The sequence below is a fragment of the Lonchura striata genome, chromosome 18 (genome assembly GCF_050655825.1).
Source record: "Lonchura striata isolate lonStrDom1 chromosome 18, ASM5065582v1, whole genome shotgun sequence".
In the NCBI taxonomy this organism is placed as follows: Eukaryota; Metazoa; Chordata; class Aves; order Passeriformes; family Estrildidae; genus Lonchura; species Lonchura striata.
Genome location: NC_140720.1, coordinates 13,594,827 through 13,622,754, shown reverse-complemented (window position 1 = coordinate 13,622,754; position 27,928 = coordinate 13,594,827). Strand labels below are relative to the sequence as shown.

General features: G+C 43.5%; 2 protein-coding genes across 6 annotated transcripts in view; one reads left to right on the top strand and one right to left on the bottom strand.

Moving 5' to 3' along the window:
- Positions 1 to 149: 149 nt before the first annotated feature.
- LOC110473344 (urotensin-2 receptor) lies at positions 150 to 2,332 on the top strand. The gene has a single exon (XM_021535798.3). The coding sequence runs from the start codon at positions 188 to 190 to the stop codon at positions 1,283 to 1,285; it is 1,098 nt and encodes a 365-aa protein (XP_021391473.1). The 5' UTR covers positions 150 to 187; the 3' UTR covers positions 1,286 to 2,332.
- Positions 2,333 to 6,640: 4,308 nt separating this feature from the next.
- Positions 6,641 to 27,928, bottom strand: part of OGFOD3 (2-oxoglutarate and iron dependent oxygenase domain containing 3) — a 38,486-nt gene continuing 17,198 nt past the window's right edge. Inside the window, exons 8-10 of one of the 5 annotated variants that reach the window (XM_085556942.1) lie at positions 25,128 to 25,251; positions 16,924 to 17,070; positions 14,635 to 16,869 (exon numbers count right to left, since the gene is read on the bottom strand). In XM_085556942.1, the coding sequence (XP_085413068.1) occupies positions 16,769 to 16,869; positions 16,924 to 17,070; positions 25,128 to 25,251 (372 nt within the window). In that variant the 3' untranslated portion in view covers positions 14,635 to 16,768. The other 4 variants (XM_085556941.1, XM_085556945.1, XM_085556943.1 and 1 more) reach the window with 4 other exon arrangements.

Here is a 27,928-nt window from a genome sequence, read left to right as displayed (position 1 = left end):
CGTGCCCGGCGCTCTCTCCGCGCTGCCCGGAGCTGCCGGCCCCGCACGGGCGGAGCTCGGGTCTCCGCGGGCGCGGAGCGGGGCAGCGGCGGGGCGGGGGCGGCCCTGCCTCCCGCGGGGGCGGAGCGGCCGCCGGGCCGGGCGCTCCGGGGCCGGTGCGACGGGGCCGGGGCCGCCGCCGCCGCCCATGGAGCCCAACGGGACGGCGGCGGCGGGGGACAACGGGACGGCGGCGGCGGCCGGCGGGGGTGCCCCCGGGGGCGGCCCGCTGCTCATCCCCTCGGCCTTCGGGACGGTGCTGTCGGTGATGTACGTGGCCGGGGTGGCCGGCAATGTCTACACGCTGGTGGTGATGTGCCACTCGGCGCGCTGCGCCGCCCCCATGTACAGCTCCATCGTCAGCCTGGCCCTGGCCGACCTGCTCTACCTCTCCACCATCCCCTTCATCGTCTGCACCTACCTGGCCCAGGACTGGTACTTCGGGGACCTGGGGTGCCGCATCCTGCTCAGCCTGGACCTGCTCACCATGCACGCCAGCATCTTCACCCTCACCCTCATGTGCACCGAGCGCTACCTGGCCGTCACCCGGCCCCTGGACACCCTGAAGCGGTCCCGGGGCTACCGGAAGGTCACGGCGGGGGCTGTCTGGTCGGTGTCGCTGCTGCTCACGCTGCCCATGATGCTGATGGTCACGCTGACCGAGGGGGGCAAAGCGGAGGGCAAGGTGAAGAGGATGTGTGCGCCCACCTGGAGCGTGGACGCCTACAGGACCTACCTGACCGTGCTCTTCAGCACCAGCATCATGGCCCCGGGCATCATCATCGGCTTCCTCTACACGCGCCTGGCCAGGACCTACCTGGAGTCCCAGAGGAACCCCCCTCACAAGGAGAAGAGCAAGAGGTCCCCCCGGCAGAAGGTCCTCATCATGATTTTCAGCATCGTGCTGGTCTTCTGGGCCTGCTTCCTGCCCTTTTGGATCTGGCAGCTGGTGCGCCTCTACAGCAGCTCCCTGCAGCTCACCACCCAAACCCAAAAGTGCATTAACTACCTGGTGACCTGCCTGACCTACAGCAACAGCTGCATCAACCCCTTCCTCTACACCCTGCTGACCAAAAACTACCGGGAGTACCTGCGCAACAGGCACCGCAACTTCTACAGGTTCACGTCCTCCTTCCGCAAGAGGGGCTCCAACCTGCAGTGCTCCTGGGGCCGCTCCATGTCCTCCAGCAACCAGTACGACTACAGCTCCGAGGCGCTGGGCATGGCCACGCTGAAGGACAAGTGAGGAAGAGGAGGCGCTGCCAACCCGCAGGACCAGCAGAGCGTCCGGCCAAGGTAGGGCTTTGGAGACCCCCTAGCCCTGAAGGGTTCTGAGAACTCCTTTTCGGTGCTCTCTGAGGGGCAAGAAGTCGTGCGAATCCCAACGTGAAGATGAGCCTGGATTTCCATCTGGCTGAGGGATGTCGGGGGGGGTCCTGCCAGGAGCCAGCAGCCGTTCGGGACAAATCCTGCAGGGTTTGGGGTGCAGAAGATGAGGTGGATGCTCTGCTCAGTTCTGCCACAAACCGGTTCCACGCTTGGCTGAGTTTCGGCTCCAGCTCCGCACACCGTTTCTCTCGTGTGGCTTCTCAGTGCTGCCCTGGGGCTACAGCTGGGTCAGAGCTGCAGAAATCTGAAATTGGCCCCGGATCACTCAGCTGAGCTGCCAGCCCTGGGTTTGCCCTGTGTGTTAACGTTGTCTGTTTCTGGAGCGTGTAAAGAGACTTTTAAGCCCCTTTTCCTATTTCCTGTTACATTACGGTGCACTACTGTTCTATCAAGCTTAAAGTCTCTATTTTAAAATTCATTGCAGCAGCACTTTGAACTCCAAGCATTCAAAAGCCACCAGGTAAGCTGTCAGAAACTACAGGGTTACCTAAAAAAAATTTAAAACCCCTGTAATTTTTTAAGGTTTCTACCTAAGGTGGTTTGAATTTGCCACTGATTTTTTTTTCTTCTTGAAAAAGTTGGTCCTTTTCTTAAGAGTCAACAGAGCTTGACAAACCTGAAAATTTACCTTGGAAGAAATAAAAAAATTATAATCCTATCACGCAAAGACCTGAGGCTCTAAGAAAAATTACTGAATCCAATATCATGAAACTCGTCATAAAAGAGACAAATTTTTTCATGACATTTGATCAAATCTGTTTTGCCTCAATGTATTCTGCTCATTTTCTCCCTGCTTGGCATCTCACAGTAAACCTTCACCACAGATCCTGGAGATGCCTGTAAGCACTTAAACAATTGTAAAGTGTCAGTTTATAAATAAATGCTTATTAAAAATGGACCTTCCTCAGGTTTCCCCTTGCCTGGTCTCTTCACCCAGCTCAGGGGGTGTATTTATCAGGGCAGATGCTGAAAATAGCAGTTTCCAGCTGTGGGGATGAAGTTGGGGTCAATATTCTTCTTTCTTGTTCAGGGACAGACTCTTGGGAATAAGAAAAGCAAGGTAGGAGTTGCACAAACTCCTGTCAGCAGCTGGTGATGCCCAGGGAGCTCGGGAGCAGCAGCAGTGTAAGGAACTGTCATTTCCACTTTTTCATTGCTTATTCCAGCCCCCATCTGCCTGAGCAGAGTCCCATGGCAGCCCTGCAGGGCTGCATTCCTTGGGTGTCCCACACCAAACTTTGGGGTGTGCTTGTGCTACGGCAGAGACACCAAGTGCCAACAGCACAGGCACAGGGACACGCTGGATTTTGTGAGCTCAGCCAACAGAAAAATTCAGGAGTTGGATGAAGGTGTTCCTGTGCTGGAGCCAGCCCTCTCTTTCTGGGGAGCAGGGGAATGAGTAACTCACCTTGCCCATATTGCTTTTAACCACAGGACTGTGTGATCAGTGATCACTTTGTCATATTCCAGTGTTGCACAGACTCCAAACTGGGCATCATAAATAGTCCTAATGTTGCCCATTCCTTCTGAAACAGGGGGACTGTCCTCATGGGTTTTCCTTTAGCAACAAAGCCAAATTCAGCTGGTAGCTCACCTGGGAAGGGGATTCCTGCTGCCTGTCCAGAGCACAGAGCCCTGCCTGGGGCTGGCACAGCCTTTAGGTTACCTGTGAGGGGTGGCTTCACCTGCTGCTCACCCAGAGGAATTTGGGAGGTGCTGGTTTGGGGTTGGGATCTCAGCATTCCTAAGCACATCTCCCTGTGTGCAGGCTGTGCACACCTGCTGTAAGGCAGCTCAGGCTGTTTCCTGCATGAGGGAGAGTTATTTGCTGTCCTCAGCACTGAAAAGTTGGGATTCCCAAAGCCATGAGATTAAAAACATCTTGTGTCCCCAGCCACAGAGGGGACAGAAGTGTGTGAGAATTGAGATGACCAGAATCTGGGTGATGAGACTTTGCAAATTCCATGACTGGTGTCACTTCAGGTAAATCTGAAGCATCTCAGGCCAGGGCTGAATAACAACAGGGAAGTCAGTGGGGCTGTAATTGAAAAACAACATGTGGAGAGTTCCTTGAAAACTATTTTACTTTGGCTATTTTGCATTCCAGGAAATCAGGTTCTGTGTACCCTGGGGTCACTTGTCATTCCTAAATCATTGTAATCCTGTGGTTCTTAATGCTTTGGGTGTTTTTATTATAAATGAAATGTTGCTGCAGGCTCAGTGACACAGTTCTTTCTTCAGAAACATGGGAAATGGGAGTTTTAGGAAAGGCAGCAGCCTTTTTCTTGTTGGGCCAGAGGCTGTCACTGCAAAACTCCCTACATGCTTTACAAGAAAGAAAATTATTTAATCACTAGAGATTTTTTCCAATTCCCCTTAGGATTTAAGAGTTTATAACAAAATCAAAACAAAACAAAACAAAACAAACCTAACCCAGACTGGGAAAGAAAAGCAATTTCATCCTGAGTGCTCTCTCCTTCCTTTATGGTGGATCTCCTTCTCTGGTGGGAGCTGCTGCAGCAATGGCAATTTTCCCACTTTTATTTGAAAAGACAAAGACCACTCTTTTGTGGGGCAAATGACAATGGCTGTTTTCACCAGACACAGAAGAAAACATCTGAACCTTATGGAATTTTTGGAGCCTTTAACTTCAGTCACTTTTTAAAAATCATCTTTCTCTCCACTTCCAAAAAACAAATTTGCAATCAAAGCTCAAAAGCCTCACATTACAATTCCCTCATGAGTTCCAGCAAATAATTAACATTTTAACTCTTATTTCAGCAGAGGTTTGGTGCTTGGTGTGGCACTGAGCACCAGGGGAGCCACCAAATGAAAGGGGATTTGATGAGCATTTTGCACCTTGAGCTGTAAGATGGCACAGTGGGATTAACTGTGGGGAACGGGCAGGATGACAGAGTTTATAATTTATTATAATCTAATAGAATCTAATAGAATCTATTATAATCTATTATAATCCATTATAATCTAATATAATCTGTTCACAATCTATTCATAATCCAGGATGATGAGAGAAGAAAGCACATAAAGCTCATAGCAGAGCCCACCCCTCAAGACCTGGGCAGAGAAATCCTCAGAGCAACCCCAGAAAGTCAGGAAGTTTTGCCAGAACTCTGTCTGCTTTGAGGACACTCAGTTTTTCTGTCTCATTTTGGAGTCCCTCTGGTGGCAGCAGCAAGTTCCCATCCCGAGGTCTCAGGAAGAAAATTTGCTATTTATTTCTAGGCTTTAAAAGAGAAAGGTTGCCCAAATCACAGCACAATGGAACTACATAAGAGCATTTTATCCCTTTAAAGCAGAACATTGCTTCAGCATCTGGAGGGGGAGAGAAGAGAAAAACCTTTTTCCAGGAGTTAACTTCCCTCTCCCATGTTTCTTCCTATGCCAAACCCAGGCTAATTTCATTCCTGTTGTTTTGCACAGCATCCTCCCAGCCAGCACCCACAGAAACCCCCAGAGCTGGTGACTAACTCCAGTCCAGCCCAGCTGGGGTTTTTCTGCCTGAAAATATTGGGGTTTGCTGTTAATTTTTAGTTTTTCCGGGGAATAGAGAGACACTGAGTTAATGACTGTGGTTTATGAGAAATAAATCTCTTTGCCTTCAAAACAGTAGCCACAGCTTTGCAGGGTGTAAGTAGCTTGTAAAGTTATTGTTATTACCATTATACCAGTTTCTTGCCCTTGTTTGGGAATGTGTCTAAAGCACAGGAGGGAGAAAGGATGCATCAGTTGGTGGCAAAGTGTTGGGAGGGGTTGGGTGGCTCAGGCTGAGCTTTGTGAAGGCAGAGGGAGGAACTCCTCCCTCCCAAACCTCTGGGATGCAGCAAGCTTCTGTCAGACTCCCAACACTGAAAAAAAAATTAATATATTAATATTATACTAAATATTAAATTATTAAAATCTTGAATGGGACATATATCAAAATGGAGGTTTAAAATAATAAATATTTCTGCTCAGGAATGCAGTTTTCTGCCCACACTGAGTTTCTGGTTTGGCATATATCACCTTTGGGGGAGACTAATTTCAGTTTAACAAATGCGAATGGTCAAAACTGAGCTTTGTGATCTCTGGGCACAACTGGAGTCATCTTGTCCCCAATAAAAATGCTCCCAATGGAATTTACCAAAGCAAAACTGCTGCATCATTTTACTTGGGTCGCCCACAAAAGGAAGGGAGAATTAAAAGAGGAAAGGGAGAAATTAATCCTGTAGAAGTGTTCTGGCATTTGGTCTCTGCTTTTCTGGTTCTGTTTGTAATACAGATTTTAACTTAAATGAGATATTTTGGTGAGCACTAGAAATGCTCCTACAGTCAGAGATGGGGTGAAGAGTTAAAAAGCAGTCATTAAAGCATTTATTAAAAAAGGCTGAACTTCAATACTGTGGAAGATCCCGCCCAGACACCTCCATCGAGATATCTGGAAGGAAAATAGTAAATAAGTTTGTGCACAATCAAACCACCAGCACTATCAGCCATGCTTGGCAGAGGGAACAGTTCTAAAAGCAAAGCCATGCTAATGCTGGAGGAGTAAAACCTGCCAAGTTTGTTCCAGCTTGTTTTGGCCAATCTCTCTCTGAGATGCTGTTGGTCTTTCCTCGTGCATTCCCGTTAGGATCTTGAATTCAGCTCCTGAATTCTTAACTAGAACCAAACATGATTCCATCCAAACAAAGCAAGGGAGATTCCTGAAGCTAAATGTGGTGTGTCCATGAACACAACCTGTCAGAGACAGCTCCTCTGTGTGCTCCTGCAAGCCAGGGACGTCCATCAAACTCACAGCCTTCTACCTCTGTTATTCTTTTAAATATCAGCTTGACATTTGAGAAGCACAAGGCTGCCTCATGCAAGAAGCCTCTCAGGGAAAGGCACTACAGAGTAATTATTCTTGGGTACACTGAGCCTATCTTTCAAAAATCAGCAGGTAAATTAACTCTAAAGCAGTCATGCTAATAGGGGAGGGACAGCAGCACCCCTGACACGTGCAGAGGGGACACCTAAACCTAAAGAGGCAGCACCAGCCCCCGTGCCAGGCTCCCACAGCCTCTCCCTTTGGGGAGCAGGGGCTGGCAGCCAGCCCCCAGCATTGCAGTGCTCAAAATCCCAGTCACCCCACAGGTTTAAATCGAGTTTCTCCTTTTTCTTTGTAACAGATTATAGTAAAAAATGCAGAGAAGAAATGAGGATTGGCTCCAGGTCAGAAGGCTGAAGGATAGCTTTATTAAAACTATACTATATTACATTAATATACTATTTAAAGAGATATTATCCCATTCTACATACTTACTCCTTACTTACCCAACTCACAACTCGTTTCTCTGCTGAGAGCCCGAGCCACAGCTGGATCCATTCACTGACCCCAAACAACCTCACCAGATCCAACCCAGCCATCACTGCAGGTGAACAACCTCCACACCACATTCCACATGGGAGAACAAAGGAGCAGAGATAAAGATTGTTTTCTCTTCTTCTCTCTGTGCAGTCCTGAGAGACAGAATTATGTCCAGAGAATGAGAATGTCACAGCAGATGGGCTTTTTCTTTAACACCATAGAAGGCAATATTTTACAGAAATGGCTTTATTGTAAAATCAGTTGGAGCTCCACATTTCAAAAGCAGCTTCCTGCCCCTGGGCAGTGCCCAGGTTAAGGGGTGGCAGCAGGAACATTTGAGGACTCTGCAGCCCCTGCCTGCCCCTGCAGCTAAATGCATTTATTTTCTTTCCTTCACCTCACCTGCTGCTGGGGGCTCAGAGGCTTCTTCCCCAAAAGCACTGGCGGTGCTGATAGCTCTGGCAGGCCTAGAAAAGACAGTGAATGAAAGCCAGGAGGGATTTCCCAGGGTTTGGCATTGGAGCTCCTGTGGAGGCAGCACTCCACCCTGCTGGAGCTGAGCAGCTCAGGAGTCCTGGATGCTGCTGGAAAATGACCTCAGGGGGGTCACTTGGTGCTGTCCATTGCCTAGAAAATAGCAATGCTGTTTCCAGTGTCTGGGGAAACTTTCAGGTCATGTTTTAAGGTGTCACTCTTGTGTGTGACAGGTTTTGAGGTTGCTGGATGAGAGATGCTCTGTTTAATCCCTGCTAAATTTAGCCTTCCAAAACAGTGCTCACCTTCCCCAGATTTGGACATCTTTGCCATGGTTTTGGTCCTTGCTCCCTCCCAACATTTGGCTCCAGCTGAAATAAGATCTCTCTGAAGCTGCCACGAGTCTCCAGCAAGATGTTTCATTAAAAACAACTCACCTGTAAGTGCTCAGGTACTTTTGAGACCAAACTCTCATCCAGTGTTCAAAACAGACATTACAGCCAGAGCAGCAAAGCCCGAGTGCTTCACAGAGCCTGGGCAGGGCGAGCAGCAGAAAATCTGCTGAGCCCTTGATGGTTTTTGAGTTGCTGCTGGTCCAACACATTTGCTGGCACCTGTTTCTTCTGTTTGAGGGTTTTGATAATTTTAGGTTTAGAAAGCAGGTTTAGCATCCAGAGGATGCTTTCTGGAGCCTGGACTGACTTCCAGAAGCTTTGGGGAGTGAATTCAGGCAGGCTTATAACCAAAAAAAGTTGTGTTTGAGGACTTTTGGGAAGAGTTTTGTAGGATGGACTTAAATGGAAGGCAGCATTTCACTCACAATGAGTACAACTTTATTTTAAACAAAGAGTTGGCAGACTTAAAATAATTATTTTGCTTTGGGCTTGTTGTTTAAGTGTTTTTACAGTTTGTTCTAGATTATTTTAATGCATTATATTCTTCATGCACAGTCAGTGGGATGTAACTATTGCTGCCCATGGGATGTGGCACATCCTCATGAAAAGGGGACTTTCCTTCCAGCATGGAAGTCAGTGAGAGATGTTCATAAAGGAGGGAAAAGAAAAATCAAAGCCCTGAAACCCTTACAGACCATGGGCAGATTTATCTCCTTTGCACTTCCAAAGTGATAAATGTTCAAAGCCTCCAAGGGGTGGTGGCTCCTCCAATCCTGAAGGAAAAGTCTGTTCTGAACCTCAACCTTCCCAACACACTGCAGAGCAAAGTAAATTTATTTTTCTGCAAGGGAGAAGACATTAGAACAAGCCAGATCTTGTATCTCTGGCAACACACCAGTCTTTTGCAAAGGCATCCTTGAACAACTTCTATCTTGCTTTCAGTTCAAACGCTGCAAAAAAAAAAGGAAAGTCATTTTTAAACAGGTTTTTCAGGGCAAACTCTGTAAGGTAAGTGCTGCAGAACAGAAGAGTCATCAAAGCAGGTTGATTTTAAAACCTGACAATCTTGACAGCCTCCTTGCAGCAGTGCAGAGCCACTCAGCTCTGCTGTTACCCATGGTTACAAAACTGGTGAATGAAATGAAATGAAATGAAATGGAATCCAAACCTGTCCACAGTTGTAGCTCTCACACAGGCAGGACAAATGAGCTGATGATAACTCCTGGAGTACTCCACTGGGTCCTCAATTAAATATTTTCTCAACGTGCTATAAATTAAGGAAACTCGCCTATTCTGAGTCTGGGCTGCTGAGAAGAAGTTGTTCCTGGTGGGCTCGGGTGGTGATTTTAAATATCCCCTTTTTTTAACAAGAGGACAAGGCTTAAGGCAGATCTCCAAGAGATCCTGTGATTCCAGGTAGAGAAGTGTTATGGGATATTCTCTCATTGCCCCAAAGGAAAAAGAATCAAAGTACAAGCAAAGTACAAGCTAGAATTAGTCTTTTCAGTCAGTAATTTCTTCTAAATTAATAAGGCAGAGGCAGCTGCTTTAGCAAAACAATTAAACAGCACATCAATAAAGCAGCTGGCAAGTGACTTCCCACTGGGCATCTCCCAGGTTTCTGTGCATGGAGGCAGCCACACACTGCCTCTGTCCCCCTTGGTTTTCTGCTGGATTTTGGAGGTGCTGTGCTGGGGAAGAGGATGGCAGCAATGCTGTCAGGATCCTTTCTTCCTGCTCAGTGTCCCTGCCAAAGCATCTCTCCATGGCACGCCAGGGCACTGCTTTCCCACCAACCTTTCTTTACCCAAGAAGCTACAAAAAGGCAACAGCTCCAGATCCTGGCAGCAGAGGATGGCTGGAGAAGGGCTGCAGGCTGATCTCAACCCTCAATATGAGCTGAAATATCCCTAAACAGCCATTTCAGACTCTGCTCAAGTCCCTGGATCGGCAGCTCCTTTTCCCTTTCCCCATCCTGTGCATCCACATGATTTCAATCCCTGTCATTTGGGATGTCACACCTTGCCTTTCAGCACTCATGCCCCCCAGATTTAGCATTTGCTCCTTTCCCAGCACCTCTTCAGCAGCAGGAGCTCCCACCCTTCCCATCACCTGGAACCCAAAAATCCTCTCCCAACCCCCCCACGGGGACTTTCCATCCACCACCACCTCCTTGGAGTGTCCAGATGTGTCCTCCCCATCCCAGCTGCTTTTGGGACTGAGAGCAGAGCAAAGCCTCCAGCCCCCACCAGACCCCAGCCTCCTCCTGGGGTGGTCTCCTCGTCTGGGGTGGGTGCAGTCAGAATTCTTGTAAGCACCAGTTTTACTGCACAATCCCAACATCAACTGGACAAATTGATGGAGGGCTGGCCCTGAGGATAAACTCCATCCCCAGTGTTTAGAGGAGCTGTCTCCAGGAGGAGACAGGGCTGGCAGCCTGGGAGCTCCCTGGGTACACAGCGGGGTCTGCAGGGCTGGCACCTCCCTGGCAGGAACCTTCCCCTGCTCCCAGATGTGCACAGCACAGGCCACAGGGAGGAGAAAGCCTAGGAAAACCTCAAGGATCACAACAACAATCTGAAAGGTATTTTGCACAAATACAGAGGGTTTGGTGCACAAATTCTTGCCAAGGATTGGCTCCAGCCCGTGCCCAGCCCAGAGGGAGCTCCCAGCTCCAACACACCCATGGTGCAAAATGTTCAGTTTTATGGAGTTTTCATATTTCTGATTAGTTTCAGCTTTTTAGCTGTTTAGGAATGGTAAATCCTCCTGTGGTTAGGAAGCATTCTTGGCTATTATCTCTAAAAAGAACTTCAGTATTTACAGTCAGGCTCGTACTTATGAAAGAGACTGAGATTAGATAAGCTCATTAAGCCAAGCATTCCTTCCACACCTGTGTTCTTCCCAACAAAATAGTAATTTTTCAGTCTCAAGGCTGTTAATTTAGAGCCAGATTTCACTTGTCACACTGATGCAAACATGAACCCCTGGCATGCTCCATGACTAAAGCTGGCTCGATGTGCTGCCCTCCCCTTCCAGGGCATGGAAAATCCGTGTCTCCTGAGTGACACAGTCTGGTGCAGCTGGACTATTCAGAATGCATTCAGCAAGTAGGTGTTGCTATTAGAGAGCTGAATTCTTATGAATTTAGAAGCTTTGGAATATCCTTTGTCTCCTCTGCAGTACAAACAAGCCCTCAGCAGCTCGTGGGAAGAACTGTGGATGTCAAGAGCAGGCAGGGACTGAACTTTCTCCCAGCCCCACATCCATCCACATCCATAAGGAAATAAAACCAGGGGTCACTAACCCTGTTCAGGGGACAGGCAGAAAGTGATATCTGCTTTTCTAGTTAATTGATGCACTGGCTCATTCACTCAGTTTCATTCATTATAAACAAGGCATTAAGGCTCAGAGATTTCTGGTTTTTTGTTCTGTCAGACAGTCTAACAAGAGGCCCTGGCAGTTCTTAATGACCCTGCCATGTTTGTAAATTTAACACAGAAACCTTTATCAGTGCACCAAAATTACAGAATCATTACACCTCCCACTCCAGGGGAGCTGGGCCACCAAACATCTTCACTTCTGCCTTGCCCAGATCCTGCAAATCACAAATTTGGCCTGACCAGAGAACAGAATCCTTAATTTAGACTTCTCAGAAATATCTTCTAGTACAACTCAGCTACAGAAAGGTTTTTGATTACTGCCCTTTTGTGCATGCTTTATGGCTGAAGTATTTCATTTAAGGAGAATGATTAGGAAGAAGACAAGTGTTAGCAGTCTGCTCCAAAGCCTTAAGTAAAAAATTAGCAAGAGTCAAAACGTGTTTAACTTGCACTGAGGGTGATAATTTTTGCAGCACGCTGGAATTCACTGACTCACGTTCATCTGGAGGTGCTGAAGGCATTAAAAAACAAAGTCAAGAAGTCTCAAGTTGCTGGCAGCTGGGCACTGCTCCAGGTGGGCAAAGCCTTCCCAAAAAATCCACAGTCTTGTGCTGCTGCTGAGGCAGAGAAAGGAGATTTTTCTTGCTCATGGTCTGAAGGGATCAAGATCTCCATCAAAACGTGTGCCTAGAAAGGGAAAATGGGCAGGGAGAGGTCTGGATTTCCAGGTACTGAGGAGCAGGTGCAGATTCCCTAGAGTCTCACTAAAGGATTAATAAATTAATTATTTTTTCCTTTTTTTTTTACTGTTTTTTTTTCTTACAGCTCCAAAACCCACATATATTTCAAACCCCCCCCCCTTTTTTTTTTTATCCCAAAGGGAAAATTTCTGTACATTTATTAATTCAGTTTTAATTTTCTTCTTGGATTATTTCTTATTTACAAGTCTAAATTCTGTCCAGTTCCACAAAAGGTGCAACAGACACAAAATATGTGTGGAGGACACCATCACTTAAAAAATACCCATTTGATTGACACACAAGATAAATGCAGGAGAAAGCATAATTCATCATTTTTTAAAACAGGTGGATGCAGCATCACTTAACTTATTAATTCAAACAGAGAATGGACAGGATAAATAGCTAAAACAAATGGTTATCAAGAGGTCCTATTTAAAATTTTATTTAAAGGGTTGAACAGGAAGAAAGCTGCCTGAAAGCTCTCAGTTTCCAGTTGTCTGATCTAATGAAACAATCGAGCAGAGTGAGGAGGAGGAGAAAATGTCACTTCAAAGTGACACAGACACGTCAGCGTGGGAGAAATCTCCCGTAGCTTCTCTCTGCCTAAAACCATCTTAAATTTGACTTCCCCCTCTGCTTGGCTGACTTCTGTAATATTGCTTTTTCCCTGCTAGTCAAAGTTTATTTTGATCATATTCATCCCTGTGGAAAGGAATGGCTCTTACAATTAATTCCTATTTTCCTTTAATATAAAGAAACCACGAAAACACACATTTTTGGCCCTTAGCAAAGGAGAAATAATCCAAGATCACTTCTCTCATTTCTTTTGTGTTGAGAAGTGTGGGGCCTAAATGGGCTCAGAGTTTGTTTCATCTCACAGCAGCCTTTTAAGTTTTGAATCACCTGGTAAAACGTGGCCTTCTTTTCATAACATTATTCAGTGAACCAAATTAAAGCCCCATTATGCAGGGAGGACTCCCAGAACACTTCTGCTCTTCAGGAACATAAATCAGAAATAAACACAATTCCCTGCTAGAGGGAATGGAAGGAACCACCACCCTGAGCCAAGACATGCAGAATGACTCCATCAGGAGCTGCCTTTGTTTATTCCCACGGGATTTAATGGTCTGGCTAATAAATTAATATGCTGAGGAGGTCACCTCCAAGGTAGGAATCCACCCAGAGACCTTCCCCTGGCAGGGAAAATAAATCTCAAAAAAAACCCAGCAAGATTTATTTCTTTTTTTTCTGTGGAGTCAGCAGCAAAGTGTCAAGGCATTTACACAAACAGCTTAAAATAATTGTATAAACTAAAGGAACAAGAGACAAACCTCAAGGTGTCTGAATAGAAAAATCCTGGCTCAGGAACTCAGCTGCTGCTTTTTTGTGGTTTGTTAACAAAAGAATAGGAAGGGTATCCACGTCTAAAATGAGCTTTTTTGGACACTGGAGGACTATTACAAAAAATTCCCAGAAACACAGAACATGAACACTCCACAAATCTCAGCTTCTCCCCATAAATAGAATATTTCCTTCAAAAAAGGGGAGGTTTCAGTGCAGCTCACTCTGAACAATCAATCTGACCTGGCAGCTCGTGCATTCACCCACCATGGGTTCCTTGGACAGCCTCAGGATTATTCAGCAGTAATCCAAGATATTTTTAATTAGGTGCATGTAAATACTACAAAAATAAAGCAGGTGGTACTTCCAGGCTGCTTTATTGATTCCAGAGGAAGAATTATTCAAGCAAGGCAGCTCTTGTTGTGATCCCAAGTCTGACTCACTCTCTGGTATCTGTTTCAAAATTCCCTACTTGTTATCCAGGAGGAACCAGGAAAGTCAAGAATGCTCAAAAATAGGAAACACTGATCCCTACCTTGTAATTATTTCAGCTTTACAGGAAAACAGGCGAGATGGAAAGAAGTATTTCTGAAATAATTGAGCTAAACATGGACAATGCCTCTGCTAGAAGAAAAATAGGAGTATTTGGGGAAAAAAACAAATGCTGAGGAATAAAAATTCTCAAAAATTGAGTTACAAATCCTTCTAATAAAGGATCCTAGTAATAAAGATTAATAAAAATTAATTTAATGCCTATTAATAAAGATTAATAAAAACTAATAAAATTATACTAATAAATATTAATATAATTTAATTATAATACTATTAATAAATATTAATAAACCCCTATTTAAATTTCATTTTTAAACTATTTATAAAGATTAGTTAAAAATAGAAATCACATTAATAACAATTAATATCCCATGTTAACTAAAAGGATCAGAGGAAAAAGCCAGCTCCTCTGCAGTGCAAGCAAGCATGAATAAATGAATAAATAACACCCTGAGCTCCATCCCCTGGTCAGGGGAACAGGTCGAGGTTCTCACAGAAGTGGGAGGTGAAACGAGTGATTTGAGGGGAGATGATGGACACACTCAAAAAATGTGTACCTGGGAAATTGGACATTTATTTATTTCCTTTGCACAACCCACCCTGAAAGACTTTAGCCTAAAGCCACCAACACTCACTGAAGACAAATAATGGCCACATTTTTTTATTTTTGGGGATAAATTAACAACCAGGGAGAGCTGAAAGCAGGGTTCAGCCAAGGATGTAAAATGAGCTTTCAGCTTCCTAAGAGTGCTCCCAAACCCCACAGCAAGGCAGAGCTGCAGCTCCTGGGGTGTTCCAAGGAGCAGTGGGCACTCAGCAGAGGATTCCCACCCTCCAGGGGATCCTTATGTGGATTTTCCCAGGCTGAGACAATCCACGTGTGCCAGAGCCACCTGTGGTTCAGAAAGGAAATAATTCTTTGGCTGCTCCTGCAATGTTTGCTAGGATTTCCACAAAAGACTCAAAACATAGAGTTGGGGTTTTATTTTCTTTTTAGAATTTTTAAAATTTAAGTTTATTATTATTTTATTTATTTTTAATTTACATTTGTTTTCGCTTGGAGAAGGTAGATTGGTTGTATTTATTCCTCCCCACTCAAATAGCTCTGACCTCCAGCAGCATTTCCTGGTTTTACCCCTAGAACTTAGACAAGACAAAAATATTGCACAGAACTCTCCAAGGGCAGGTTAGAAAACCAAATCCCCTGCAAACACTGTGGAAGGATATGTGGATGGAGAAGGAACACCAGGAACTCTTACATTAAAAACAATAACATCTTCCTTTACTGGGGAAAGGAAAGCTGTGAAGGAGAAATTCAATACTGAGAAATGGCATTGAAGAAACAAAACCAGATTTCCTTGGCAGCACAGTTATCATCAATGCCTTTCCAGCTAATTTATTTTAATGTGCACATGATTAGATGCTACAACCTCCTAAAGCACCCAGCTGTTATAAGAAATGAAGGCTGAATTTCTGCTGCAAATCCAAATTAAAACTGTAAACATTTCTGGACTTGAAATCGAGATGGAGTGCAGGATATTTCAGGTGGATGATACATATTCAGGAAAATCTCCACATAAATGTATCTTCCTAAACCTTCAGTTAACTTACAAGGAAGTAAAAGCCATAATGATTCTACAATTCTTATATAATGAAAATTATCCATGAGAAATGCCAAGAAGTCCACCTAGAGTTCAAAGAAATGAAATTACAGAGGACTAATCTTGCTGGTGTGCCCAATGAGAGCCCTCACAAGTCCTCTTTATATTTAATTCCCCCCAGTACTTATTGTTGCCATAAAAGGGTACATTGTAAGGGCCAAACTGTATGTATAAAATTAAAAAAAAAAAATCAAAGCAGATTCCCAGATTTTCAGTATTTCACAGAAATTATACATCCAGGTAATAAACCAGATCAACATGGTTATTTCAGAATTTGATAGAGGAAAAGAAATTAGATTTTTCTACCATTTATTTATCAACCTCCTGACCCACAGAAATATTTGACTGCAGTAAAAACTCAGAAGTATTTGGCAAGATGATGCATGCATTTGCACACAGCTCCTCTTGGAAGTCCCTGCAATTTAATATTCAGGGTCCTCATTAACAGAAAAGGTCTTCATACTAAACTGGAAAAGAGAAGTAAAAAAATAGCTATCGAGAGACTTCCTGAAAATTTAATCAGTAGTAATTAAATTTAAAAAAAAAAGTTGAAGGCCCCAGGTGTATTCCCCACTGATCCCACATTTAGAGAATCCATCCCTCTCAAGAGAAGATGTGTTCTAGAGAGTAACATTCAATTAACTCAGGTCTCAATTAACTTGGGCTCAATTCACTTAGGTCAGACTTTCTACACCACATTAGCAACTGAAGAAACTAAATAATGGAACAGGTAACAGCAACCTGGGGAGTCAGATCAAGGCCTGGCCCAAAAGATTGTTTGCATCTTTCAAACTGAAGAACTTTTAGAAAACATTTGAAAAATGAAGAGCCCACTTCCTCTTGTTTGTGGAGCCCATCCTCTCTTTATGGAGTCCATCCTCGCTTGTTTGTGAAGCCCATTCTCATTTCTTTGTGGAGCCCATTCTCATTTCTTTGTGGAGCCCATTCTCATTTCTTTGTGGAGCCCATTCTCATTTCTTTGTGGAGTCCCTCTTCTCTTCTTTGTGGAGCCCATCTTCTCTTCTTTGTGGAGTCCATTCTCATTTTTTTGTGGAGCCCATTCTCATTTCTTTGTGGAGTCCCTCTTCTCTTCTTTGTGGAGCCCATTCTCATTTCTTTGTGGAGCCCATTCTCATTTCTTTGTGGAGTCCATCCTTTCTTCTTTGCAGTCTCTTTGGCACATGAAGACAAACCATTTTCAGAACGCATCAAACTCAAGATTGGTCCTTAAGCCACCACTGGCAATGTTTATGGAAAAGGGGCAGCGAGAACAGAGCGGACAGAACACTCAGGTCACAGGGGCTGCTTTGCCCCTGGCTCCTGTCCTCCTGCAGGGCTCACTCAGGTCACAGGGGCTGCTTTGCCCCTGGCTCCTGTCCTCCTGCAGGGCTCACTCAGGTCACAGGGGCTGCTTTGCCCCTGGCTCCTGTCCTCCTGCAGGGCTCACTCAGGTCACAGGGGCTGCTTTGCCCCTGGCTCCTGTCCTCCTGCAGGGCTCACTCAGGTCACAGGGGCTGCTTTGCCCCTGGCTCCTGTCCTCCTGCAGGGCTCACTCAGGTCACAGGGGCTGCTTTGCCCCTGGCTCCTGTCCTCCTGCAGGGCTCCTGCGGCCCCAGGAGCGCCGCGGGTCGGCGATGCCGTGCTGCGGGTCGCAGGTGAAGGAGATGGTGATGGCAAAGCGAGTGCCCCACTGCACCCGCTCCACCCGGTGCAGGTTCTCCGAGCCCGACGTGAAAAACGACACCCGGCCTGCAAAGACAAAAAGTTTCGCCCATCAGTGGGGTTTGGCACCAGCTGCAGCTCTCCCCACACAGAATCCCTCGTGCCACAAAGCTGGAGATGGATTCCCATCATAGCAGCAGAGCCCTGGTCAGGTAATATTTAGCATTGATTCACAGCAGGCTGATCAATCTCTAGCTTTATTAAGAAACTCATTGCTTTTATAGACAGTCACAACACAAGGAGACTTGATTGGTCCTCCAGTCAAAATCCCATCACCGCGGGCTAATTAAGAAACCAGCCTTTGGTAAACAAGTCTCCATAACACATTCCACATGTTCACAACAAGTGCAGCAAGTTAAGAATTATTTATCAGTCTTTTCTCGCTGCCCTGCTTTTCTCAATGAAAGGGTAAATGAAGGCAACATACTCCGGTCCTACCAGTGTTGCAATGAACAGTGCTGCCCACAAGGATTCCATACAAAACCCCTGTGTCACAATTTTCTTTTTCCCTTTTAAACTGTATTTCAACTTCATTAAAAGTACATTATTACTGGTCCCTCACCTGCTCACCCAGACCTTTGCCTTAAACTGACTTTCAAGCTGTTTTGTTTGATCTCTCACTAGAAGTAGTAGTAATTCACAGCTAGACAAGGTTCAGTGTGTTAAGCCAGTTAAATTGAATTTTTTTGGCTGTACGGAATGTCTTTTAAGTTCTTTCTTTAATAAATATGTCTTCATATATATGATATCAATCTGCTCCCATATGCATCAGCTGGGGTCTATGGGCGACTGAACAAGGCTATAGTCAGTTTTCAAAGATGCTTTTTTCTCACTTGAGAAGAATTTGGGTGACAGAAGATAAGGGGTGACCTTATCACTCCCTGCAGCTCCTGAAAGGTGGCTGTGCTCAGGTGGGGCTGGGCTCTTTCTCCAGGAACTGACAGAACCAGAGCACACAGCCTCGAGCTGCACCAAGGGAAATACAGGTTGGATATTAGGAAAACATTATTCACAGAAAGGTGATAAAGTTCTGGAATGGCTGCCCAGGGAGGTGGTGGAGTCACCATCCCTGGGTGTGTTTAAACCAGCCTGGATGTGGCACTGAGTGCCAGGGTTGAGTTGAGGTGTTGGGCTGGGTTGGACTGGATGATCTTGAAGGTATCTCCCAACCTGGTCATTCTGGGAATTCTGTGAATCAACTCCTGTCTGGTTAAAGGGAAGCAGGAACAATTTATTTGGCACCACAGATCTATTCAGCATCTTTCATGTCATGCACTGACAGCTTCCACTCTCTGCCTAGCATTTATCAGCTCAAAATGTTCCTCAGGAAAGAAGGAAAAGCTGCATCTCAGCTGCTGAGTGACAGCCAGACAGGAGCACTGCCAGGGAAAATGCACAACAGTTGTCTTCTCATCCTCGGCATCTGCTTAGGATTAATCACCAATCCATTCTCATGTAGAGTGTCCCAGAAATCCCATCATATCATTAGGCAAATAAGCTGATAATAATGTTTTCTGCAAGCACACAATAAAACTTAGTTAACTAATTCAATTATTTATTTAAAAATGTTGTATTGGGAGAATTTAAGTGCTGAAGCAAATCCCATAAAAGGAACTTGGACTGACAATCTCAGCAAGTGCCCTGATCTGAGGAAAAGAAAGTACCCCAGAGGAGAGGGCACAAGCTTCTCTGAATCATTTTGCTACATTTATGTCAAGCACAGAAGAATAAAATTAAATTACATTTAAAATAAATAAAATAAAATTACATTTAAAATAAATAAAATTAAATATTTTTAAAATAAATAAAAAATAAAATATTTTTAATTCTACATTTTAAAATAAATTTATTTTAAATAAATTAAATTTAAAATAAAAGCTTATTTTTAAGCCCTGGGCCCTAAAAATAAAACCCCAAACAAAAAACTATCTGCAATGGGTATCAAATCCCAGTTCCAAACTTATCCCATATTTAGTTAGTAGACAGAAATTTCTTGCTGTTATCAATAAAATCACTGCTTCATATAGTGAAGTCTTCCACAGCCAGTTTGTAATTTGTAGTATTAATACCCTCAAAAAAAAAAAGTAGTTGCTTCTACTTTAAATTTAGAATGGCCTGGAAATCTTCCAGATTACAGTTTTTAAAGAAAATTAATGAACTTATTTCCTGCTAAAAGTACATGAACAGTTTTACATATCAACTGCTGGATTTTTGTAATTTTTGCCTGCTCCTCTCCTACCAGCACAGTTGGTTGCTCCAAATCACAGCACCTTCCACTCTGTCTGAAGGTGTGCCAGCCCTGGGGAGTATTTAGAAGTGAAAACTGAATATTTGCTCTCTCCATATCAATTATGAGTGTCCCCAAGGCCTTTTGGCTCCGTCTCTCCTCCCTGGAGCCAAGAGCAGGGCAGGGATATTTTCCAGTTCTGCAGCCAGTGCTGCCAGGTCTGCTCTGTTCCCCAGCTGCACCAGGGCTCAGAACCTGCTCCTACAAAAAGTTCTCACTAAGAACAAAGTGTTGCAGCTTAAATTAAACAACCTCAGCATAATCTGACTTTTCCTGACTTTGCCAAACATGGCATGTCCAGCAGAGCTCTGGTCAAATTACTTGGATGCCCAAGTTCTGGGTTTTGGTCTTCTGGTAAGAAGGAATTCATCCTTACGTTTAGTAAATCACTGAAGAATAAGCACAAGGGTAACCCCTGCTGCTCAATTATTCCAAAAACAGCCCCTAAAGAGGCTTCATCAGAGCATCTGCAGCCTGTGACATTCACACACAGCTTAGGAACCAAGAAATCAACTCTCACTGCTGAACCACAGAGCTGAACCTGCAGTTACTTTGGTATTTTATTTCATCTGTTATATTACCTGAATTTCATTAGTAACTCTTTGAACCTGATTTTTCCACTGCTTTCTGCTTCAGCTTTGCTGCATATTTTCTTGACCAGTATCAACTCAAATTCATGAAATATTGGGCTGCACATGCATTACATAAAGGCACAAACAGGACGTGTGGTAATTTATAACCAAATTTTCAGGGCAGGGGAAAGCCTCAGAGGCCAATTCTGAATATGGCAACGCTTCACAATTCTCTGTGCAGCACTAACACAGGACAAGTCTTCCCCCAGCACTCCTCCATCCTTCCAGTGCTGCAGGAAATGTGAGGTGACCACTGCTACCCCTCAACAAAGCAGTGGATTTCTCAAAGTCACTCACAGAAACACCCCAAATAACACCTGCAACTCCCAGCTGCTTATTGCTTCATTGCCAGTTTAAATGGTGTTTCATTTAATGCCATCATTAACCTGGCATCAAACACCATCAGAATACAAAACCTGACTGGAAGAAATTATTCTTCCACAGGTAACAAAGCCAAAAGCAAGTTCTACTGAGAAATAATGATTTTCTGCCTTTTTGACACAACTGCAACAGATCCTCCTTTTCCTGCCACTCTTTGCAATCACCTCACCAGTCCCTGGCACAATTTGTGATGAGTTTTGCAAATCAGCAAGAACTGCTGTCCTCTGCATGTCTGGTGCTTACTGCAGCTGCTAATGCTGCCTCCATTTGTTCCTCACCAGGACTGACAGCCACTTCTGTGGATTTTTTAGAAATTATTCTTAGCTTTCAGCTGATACTGATTTAACATCAAGATGTGCTTCAGTTTTTTAATGATTGGAGCAAAACTAAAGCTGGAATTGGCAGATTATCATAATCTAGACTGAATCTGGAGGATGTGGATTGGATAAAGAGAAAGATGAGACTGTCTGTATGGGGGGAAATTCCCAAATATAGCTTCAAATCAAATATTTTATACTTCCAGAAACACCAAGTGAGAATACACTAAGTTTGAGATTAAAGAGTCACATTGCACTCTCCAATGTACAGAATTCATTTTGCCCCACAGATTAGTTTCTTCCAGAAACACACAGAAGTGATTGTGACCTTTCCTACTGCCTTTGTATAAAAAATTATTTGTATGAAGAACAAATTCCCTTGTAAGCTGAAAATAAGTGCAGCAAAGCTGACCTTCAAACCAAGAAATGCACATGCAAACAAAGAACACAGAACCTGTGCTGGGATTTCATTCCAACAGCAGTTTCATCTACACTTTATGATCAAGGGAAGTCTGGGACCTGCCTAATATTGCCAGACCCAAAACTCACACAAGACCATGCAAAATAATGAAATTCTAAATATGAAAATTTTAAAATATGAAACTTTATACACTGATGAGTTTAGCAGCAGAAGAAAGTATACCGATTTTGTGACTGAAAAAGGAAAGCCTTGATGTTTGCCATTTATCCTTATTCCTCCTGTATGTCTTGCAGATTACTAAAACAAGTCTCAGACCAGCAAGTAGAGTTAATATTGAAAGGGCTGAGTTTTGAAGGGCCTCATTTGCAAAATGTTGCTCTGTTTCTTACAGTCTCTCAAACAGAGCCAATCCTGGTGCAAAGGGATGGAAAAAATCCCAGTATGACAATTTTGAAAACAAAATGTCCATATATATTTAAAAGGAACAGATACTACTTTAGATCTATTTCTTTGTCACAAAAATAAATTTACTTTCAAAGTTGTATATCCTTTGGCACTAAGAATTTTCTTCCTCGTGGTACAGTGAGTTTCTTGTGGCAGAGAGAGGTCCTGACTGAAGTGAAAAAACACATATTCACTTCTGCAGCCCAGCAGAGCACAAGAAAGATGTGTTCCTCCATGCCACGTCTGGTTATGAATTAGCCAAAGGTCTGTACACTTGAACTGGTGCTGACTTGTTCATTTCTGTTAAAAAAAAAAAAAATCTCAAGAGCCTCAGTGTTAATAAATTACAATTCCTTCTTAAAGCTAGTGTTTCCTAACAAGCAAACTAGGGGATGTTAAAGATCATCCTATAAATTAGAGAGTTGTTCAGTCAACTATGTGACAGCCAGAACTTAGAGAATCCTTAGATAATCTGCAAGTGATATACACTGAAGGAAGTGAAAAACATTTTAATTTAGGTTCCACTCCTGGCAGAACAGTTCTCCCTGTGCCCAGCTGCCTGGCTCACACTGATCCTCACCAGTGCAGTGCTGCAAATGCATCTGCAGCAGCAGTGGGACTTGCCCAGGCAGCACTTTCAAACACAGGACATCCCACAATGGTTTAATTGCTTTTTCTTGTATTTCCAATTACAGCTTTTCTGCTCTGCTGCATCATTAACAATGTCTTTCTGCTCCCCGCTGACTTGAACAAATTGCTGCTCACAGGAAAAGAAACCTGCTCATTTTGGCACACAGAATCAGGTCCCCAAAAATGCAGGCTAAGTGTGAGAAAAGTACCAGGTTTTAGGACTGCAGTGACATTAGCAATACAGAAAAGAAAATTAGTTGTCAAGCATGAAAACTGAACCAGTGATTATGACAGTCATCCCTAGAAAAGCCTGGAGCTCCTAAATGAGAAGCATGAAAGCAATCACATGTGGTTTTAAAAGTTGAGTTGGAGTTACAAGAGAAGCACAAAGGACCAAAAGAAGTGTAAAACAAAACAAAGAAAAGCCAGAAAGACAGAAGGAGAGGAAAAAACATTGCAGAGGAACATTATGAACATGAAAAATACATCAGCTTGTACCAGCAACAGAAAACAGCCTGGAGTCATTCCTTCACAAAAAGTATTTTATCAGCAAGAGGGAAAATAAGTGCAAATGCCTTCACACTGTGCTTCACCTCTCAAGCTTTTCTCCTTTGCTCACAGGATGGCAGTGGGGATTGTGCACCAGAGGTTCTGACACAATCACAGGACCCCTGACCACTGTGGTAGCAGAGATGCCTTAGATTAATTTTCTCTTGTGTCCATACAGGCCATTTGTGCTATTTCTGAGTGCATTGTTTTGTTTCAGAAGGGGTGTCCCTGTGGCACACACTGCCCATACAACCCCTGGCACAGGGAACAGCCAAAAAGAAAATTCTGTAATTCATCAGCTTCCCCTTCTTCCTCCAAAACTACATCAAGAGCAAAGTCCTTGCAGCAGAAAACCTGAAAATGAATGGATGGGGCTGAATGGAAGCAATTTCACAGTTAGAGACTTTTGGAAATTAAGTCAGGGGCATGCTGCACACTGCAGCCAGGCTGAGTGCCCCTGCACTGAAGAGACAGTTTTCCTCACATTCCTAGAATTCAGTTGTGATTTCTACAGCTATAAAGATGTACTAATCTTTGAATTGCATCTGAAAAATAGTTGAATGTGTTCCATCTCAAAATACTGGCAGCAGCATTTTGCAAAAGATGAAGCATTCAGTTTAGGATTTACTTCAAATCATAAGACAAAATAATCAAACATACAGTTCTTGACAGGAAACCCAGGTAATCTCAGAGTTTATCTAAACCAGCATCACTGCAGGTGAGTGGATCACTATGAACACCCATCCCAATTTGCAGGCAGCAATAGTCTGAAGTCAGTTCTGCTTGGGTTAATAACTGTCAGCAGACAATTACTGAGGCTCTTTAAACGAGCAAATTTCCATCTTTTCTGTCTTGGAAAAAAAAAAAAAACACAGAACACAGCAGGAATATAAAGTTGTCCTTTCTTGCTTTTTCCCTGCAGCAGTGTGGCTGATCTTGCATTATGAAAGGTAACACTGCTGGAAGCTCAGCACTCACCTGCCAGACAGATGAGTTGAGGCTGAACTCCTCTCTAGGCAGCTCTGGAATAATTCTAGTTTCAAATTATCCACTTATTAAAAAAAAAAATCTCAAACCACCTTTAAAGGGTTTTTCTTTATTTATAACTGACAGCCATCAGAAGGCTCATCCCTGTCAGACCTCCTGGAATCAGGGATGGATTTATACCCAAGTAATCATGGCTCATCATGCTCCAGCAGGTCAGCAGAGCTGTGGCAATCAAACCTTCACACCCACCCTCAGCCATTACAGGTATTAAGCCTCACCTTGAGCAGCAAAGGAATTGCAGGCCAGTCTAAAATAAATTGCTTTAATTTGGATTTGCTGCAGTGACACTTAGTTCTGCTCTTGCTGCACAGTTGTCAGACTAAGCTCTTTTTTGACTCAGAGATGGGGCAACTCAGAGGTGTTCTATTTTCAGTCTCATGAGAAGGGTGAGACAATACAGATGTTATAATTCACACCATCACAATCAGAAGCAAACTATTTCCTAATTATAATCTACTATAAGCATTTCTTGGCCTATCAGCTTTAGCTACACTGTGTTGTAAATGTCTTAAAGCTAAGCATCTAAAATTATTACTCTTATTACTATTTTCCACACACAGTGACCTGCTGTCAGAACTGGCCACCCCTTCTAAGCCCTACAGCTTTCCAGGAAATCACTTCTTGTGGCTTAACACCAGCTCTTACAAACTATGGCTGTATTTTAACGGTTTTAATCTTCACTTTTGATGTCATCAGTCTGAACACAGAATGCTACACAACTTTGTCCTAGATTGCAAGGCAAGATGTGTTCTATTTGCCATCTGTTAGAGGTGTGGCACTTATCTTCTCTTAATTGGGCAGTTTTCTTTATCTTTTCCACAAACCAATTCTCCCTCTGGGGAGACATCTGCTGATAATGGGATATTGAATGTCAATGGGACTGATAAAAGTTGCAGCATTGTGAAAAGCTCTGCCCAGGGGGAGGAGCCAAGCATTCCTACCTGGATATAATTTGAGTTTTTGGGACACCAGCCTCAGCTTTTCCACTGGATTCCCAGAGGAACAGCTGGGTTTTTTCCACTGGGCCTTCAGAGAAGAGTACACCCTTCTACAGGATCACTGCTCCCACAGAACCACATCTGCCACTCCAGGAGAACTGCAGCCATTCCAATTTGGACCAACACTGTGACCAACAGGGTGTCAGGTTGTATTCTGACTCTGTCCATGGTTTTTGTTTTGAATTACTGCATGTATTTTAGGGTTTTTTTTTGTCCTTTTCCTAATAAATTGTAATTCTGACTTGTCTCTCACTGGTTTTGCTTTCAAACCAGAAAACACCCCACATTACTCCTGCTGACACAAAACACAGTCCCACACCACCTGCCAGCCCAGAAAAATCAGTAAATGGCACAACCTGCAGCCAGGCTGGCTCGTACCTGCTCGGGGCTCCACTGTCTTGTTGGAATCTGCATCCATGAACACGAACCGTCCACCCCCAAAGTCTTTGGAGTAGTCAGAGAGATAGAGCAGGGAAGTGTAGTCAAAAGAGCCATAAGTCACCTGTGGGGGAAGCCAAAATTACCAACATTTACCAAATTCTTGATCTTATCTCTGCAGAGAACAGCTAATTGAGCAGATGGATCTGGTGAGTTTTTCTGATTTTCAGTTTTTCATGCATTTAATAAAGGGGCCTTTGAAAACCAAGAACACAATTTTTATTAGTCTATTCTCTTATGTTTACACACACACAAGACTAGCATGTCATGTTTATTAGTTCTATTGTTACAATTTCCATCATTAGAGAAGTGATTGATTTCTCTCATCCAAGAGCAAAAAACAATATAGTGTCAGAAATGCATTGTATCAAAAAGACAGGATTTAGACTTTTCCAAGACAAAATTTAACCAGGAGGTCAATAAGCAGAAGAACAGCCCTTGATTAATGATTCCCACCCATGATCTAATCTTGGGTATAAGGATTCTGGATATTCTTTCACCAGCCACCACACAGGACATTCATGGTAAAAGTAAATCAGAACTTCCAAATAAATACACATTTGTTGGAGGATCTTCTACTCTTTTCCACACAGGTTTTGTTTAAAACCCTTCAGACTGAATTTTTGAAGTCTCTGCTTCTTCTCAGCCTACAGACCAAACATCCCACTTTTAAGTACAGCAAGGTGATTTTTTCCTTCCTTTTAAAGCATTATTTTTGGTCAATACGTGGAGTGGGAGAAAATAAATACTACATACTGAGAGTGAAGCTATCTAAATATTTAACATTGAGTTTAGCTGATTCTGGAAATATTTCCCTTCCTATCTACATGTCACCAGCAATTAAAAAAATACTTGATATCAATTCTGTGTTCTCCAGTGTCTTTGTTTATCTCAACTCAAAAGTTCAGCATCAGACTGTCAAGCAGTGAAATGTGCAGCACAATAGCACTGTATAAATACACAAAAATTTGCAGAGTGTTTTGACTGACCTGGTGACTGTTAGAGGTAGGTGCTACTTCCAAACTTAGAAGTTTTCTAAATATTTTCAGTCATGTTTCAAGTTATACTCATTAGTGCCAGTTAAATTTTGGCTCAGGAGCAGTGGTACACATTTTTCTGTAAGGGCAGGACCAGAGAGAACATAACAGCAGATGGAATAGGAAGACATTTCCATTCATACTCATGTTATTATTTTGACCATAAGGGCTCAAAGGAAAAAAGCCAAACAAAAAAAATGAGAGAAATATTACAGTGATCTCCTTCTCCCCGTATTTTCCCAAACCCTGGTAGCAATACAAGGCAATAAATGAGAATTAATGAGCAAGTGCTAGTGCAGCACCTCAAACCAGCCACTCCACAGCCCTTCTCATGCAAATCAGCTTTGCAAAGCTATTTTCCACTTCACTGACTTGGTGATAAAAACTTCCAATCGATTTAAGGAAGTCTCCAGTCACTGGAGAAGTTCATTCAACTCATACTTGCAAGTTTAATGCATTAGAACTGTTTTTCCCAACTCTTCAGTGGAGCAGCAATCTTTGCTCCCTCAGAGCACTCTCCCTCCTCTCCAAGGTGGTTGTACCAATTCTAAACTTTTAAAAACTAACTACCAACCGTTTTAGCTTAACCAAACACACCTGATTGACTAATTTGACTAACACACCTGAGATTACTAATTTAGGGAATGAAGTGTGCAAGGGAAAATGGCTTTTCTCTTCCTGTCTTTATTAACTACTCACCCTCAGAAAGCAGCCAGGCCTGAGAAATGCAGCACTATGGAAAGCAGGCACTAAATTAAACTCAGTTATTTATAATGCTAGAAGTCCCTCCCATGTATATCAAATATATTTGTTACCCTGGTAATGATTTCCAGTACCAGACAGATTAATAATTGAACCAAAAGATCAAACTACATGAGAAAAACTGTCATTAAAAGCCACACAGACGCAAATCAAATTTCCACAGCTCTTTGTAAACAACACAAGAGAAAAAATGCAGATATTTCCATTCAGCCTGTTATGCCATATGGGTACTGTGCTCCTTTTGAACAGTCCTTATCTAAAAAGTCAAACACAGATAATATTTAATGGTAGAAGCTCATTATTATAAATAGAACTAATTGCCAGAATTAGCCAGCCCCATTTTGCACTGGGTTTTTTGCAACTAAACAGTTGTAGGACCATGCAAGAGGTCTGCAGTTACTGAGGATATTGAGGACAGCATCCTCTGCTTTCCAGTGCAGAAGAAAATTCACTTTGCAATCAGCATTGGTCTGGCATGCAGGAAAAAAAGTCAAAACTTTTTTTTTCCTGTAAGCCTCCTAATTCTGTGTAGATAAGCACCAGAATAGCCTTGACAGCTACTTCCAGTGTGCTGTTTATTGGCAGTGTCTATTAGCAGACAATAAAAGAGCAAAGAGCACATCTATGAAATGCAAGGGGCTGCAGGTGAGCTGAGGTGATGGCTTTGAGCAGAAATGAGAATCAACCTCCTCAATTTTCAGAGATTATGCTGTCCCAGGGCAGAAATGGGATCTTTTTATGTGTTTTATTAAAAGGAGAGGAAGAAAAGGGTGCAAAGTCTGCTAGAGGAGACAGCAGCTTCTCTCAATGACAAACTCAGCAGGCAGAGAGGGCTGCAGGTACAGGGGAGGGCTGGGGACATGGAGAGCACACTGCAGGTGAGGAGAATTAAAGGTTTGGCTTTTTCAGCTCAGAGAAACAAAGGCTGAAAAGGGATATAGT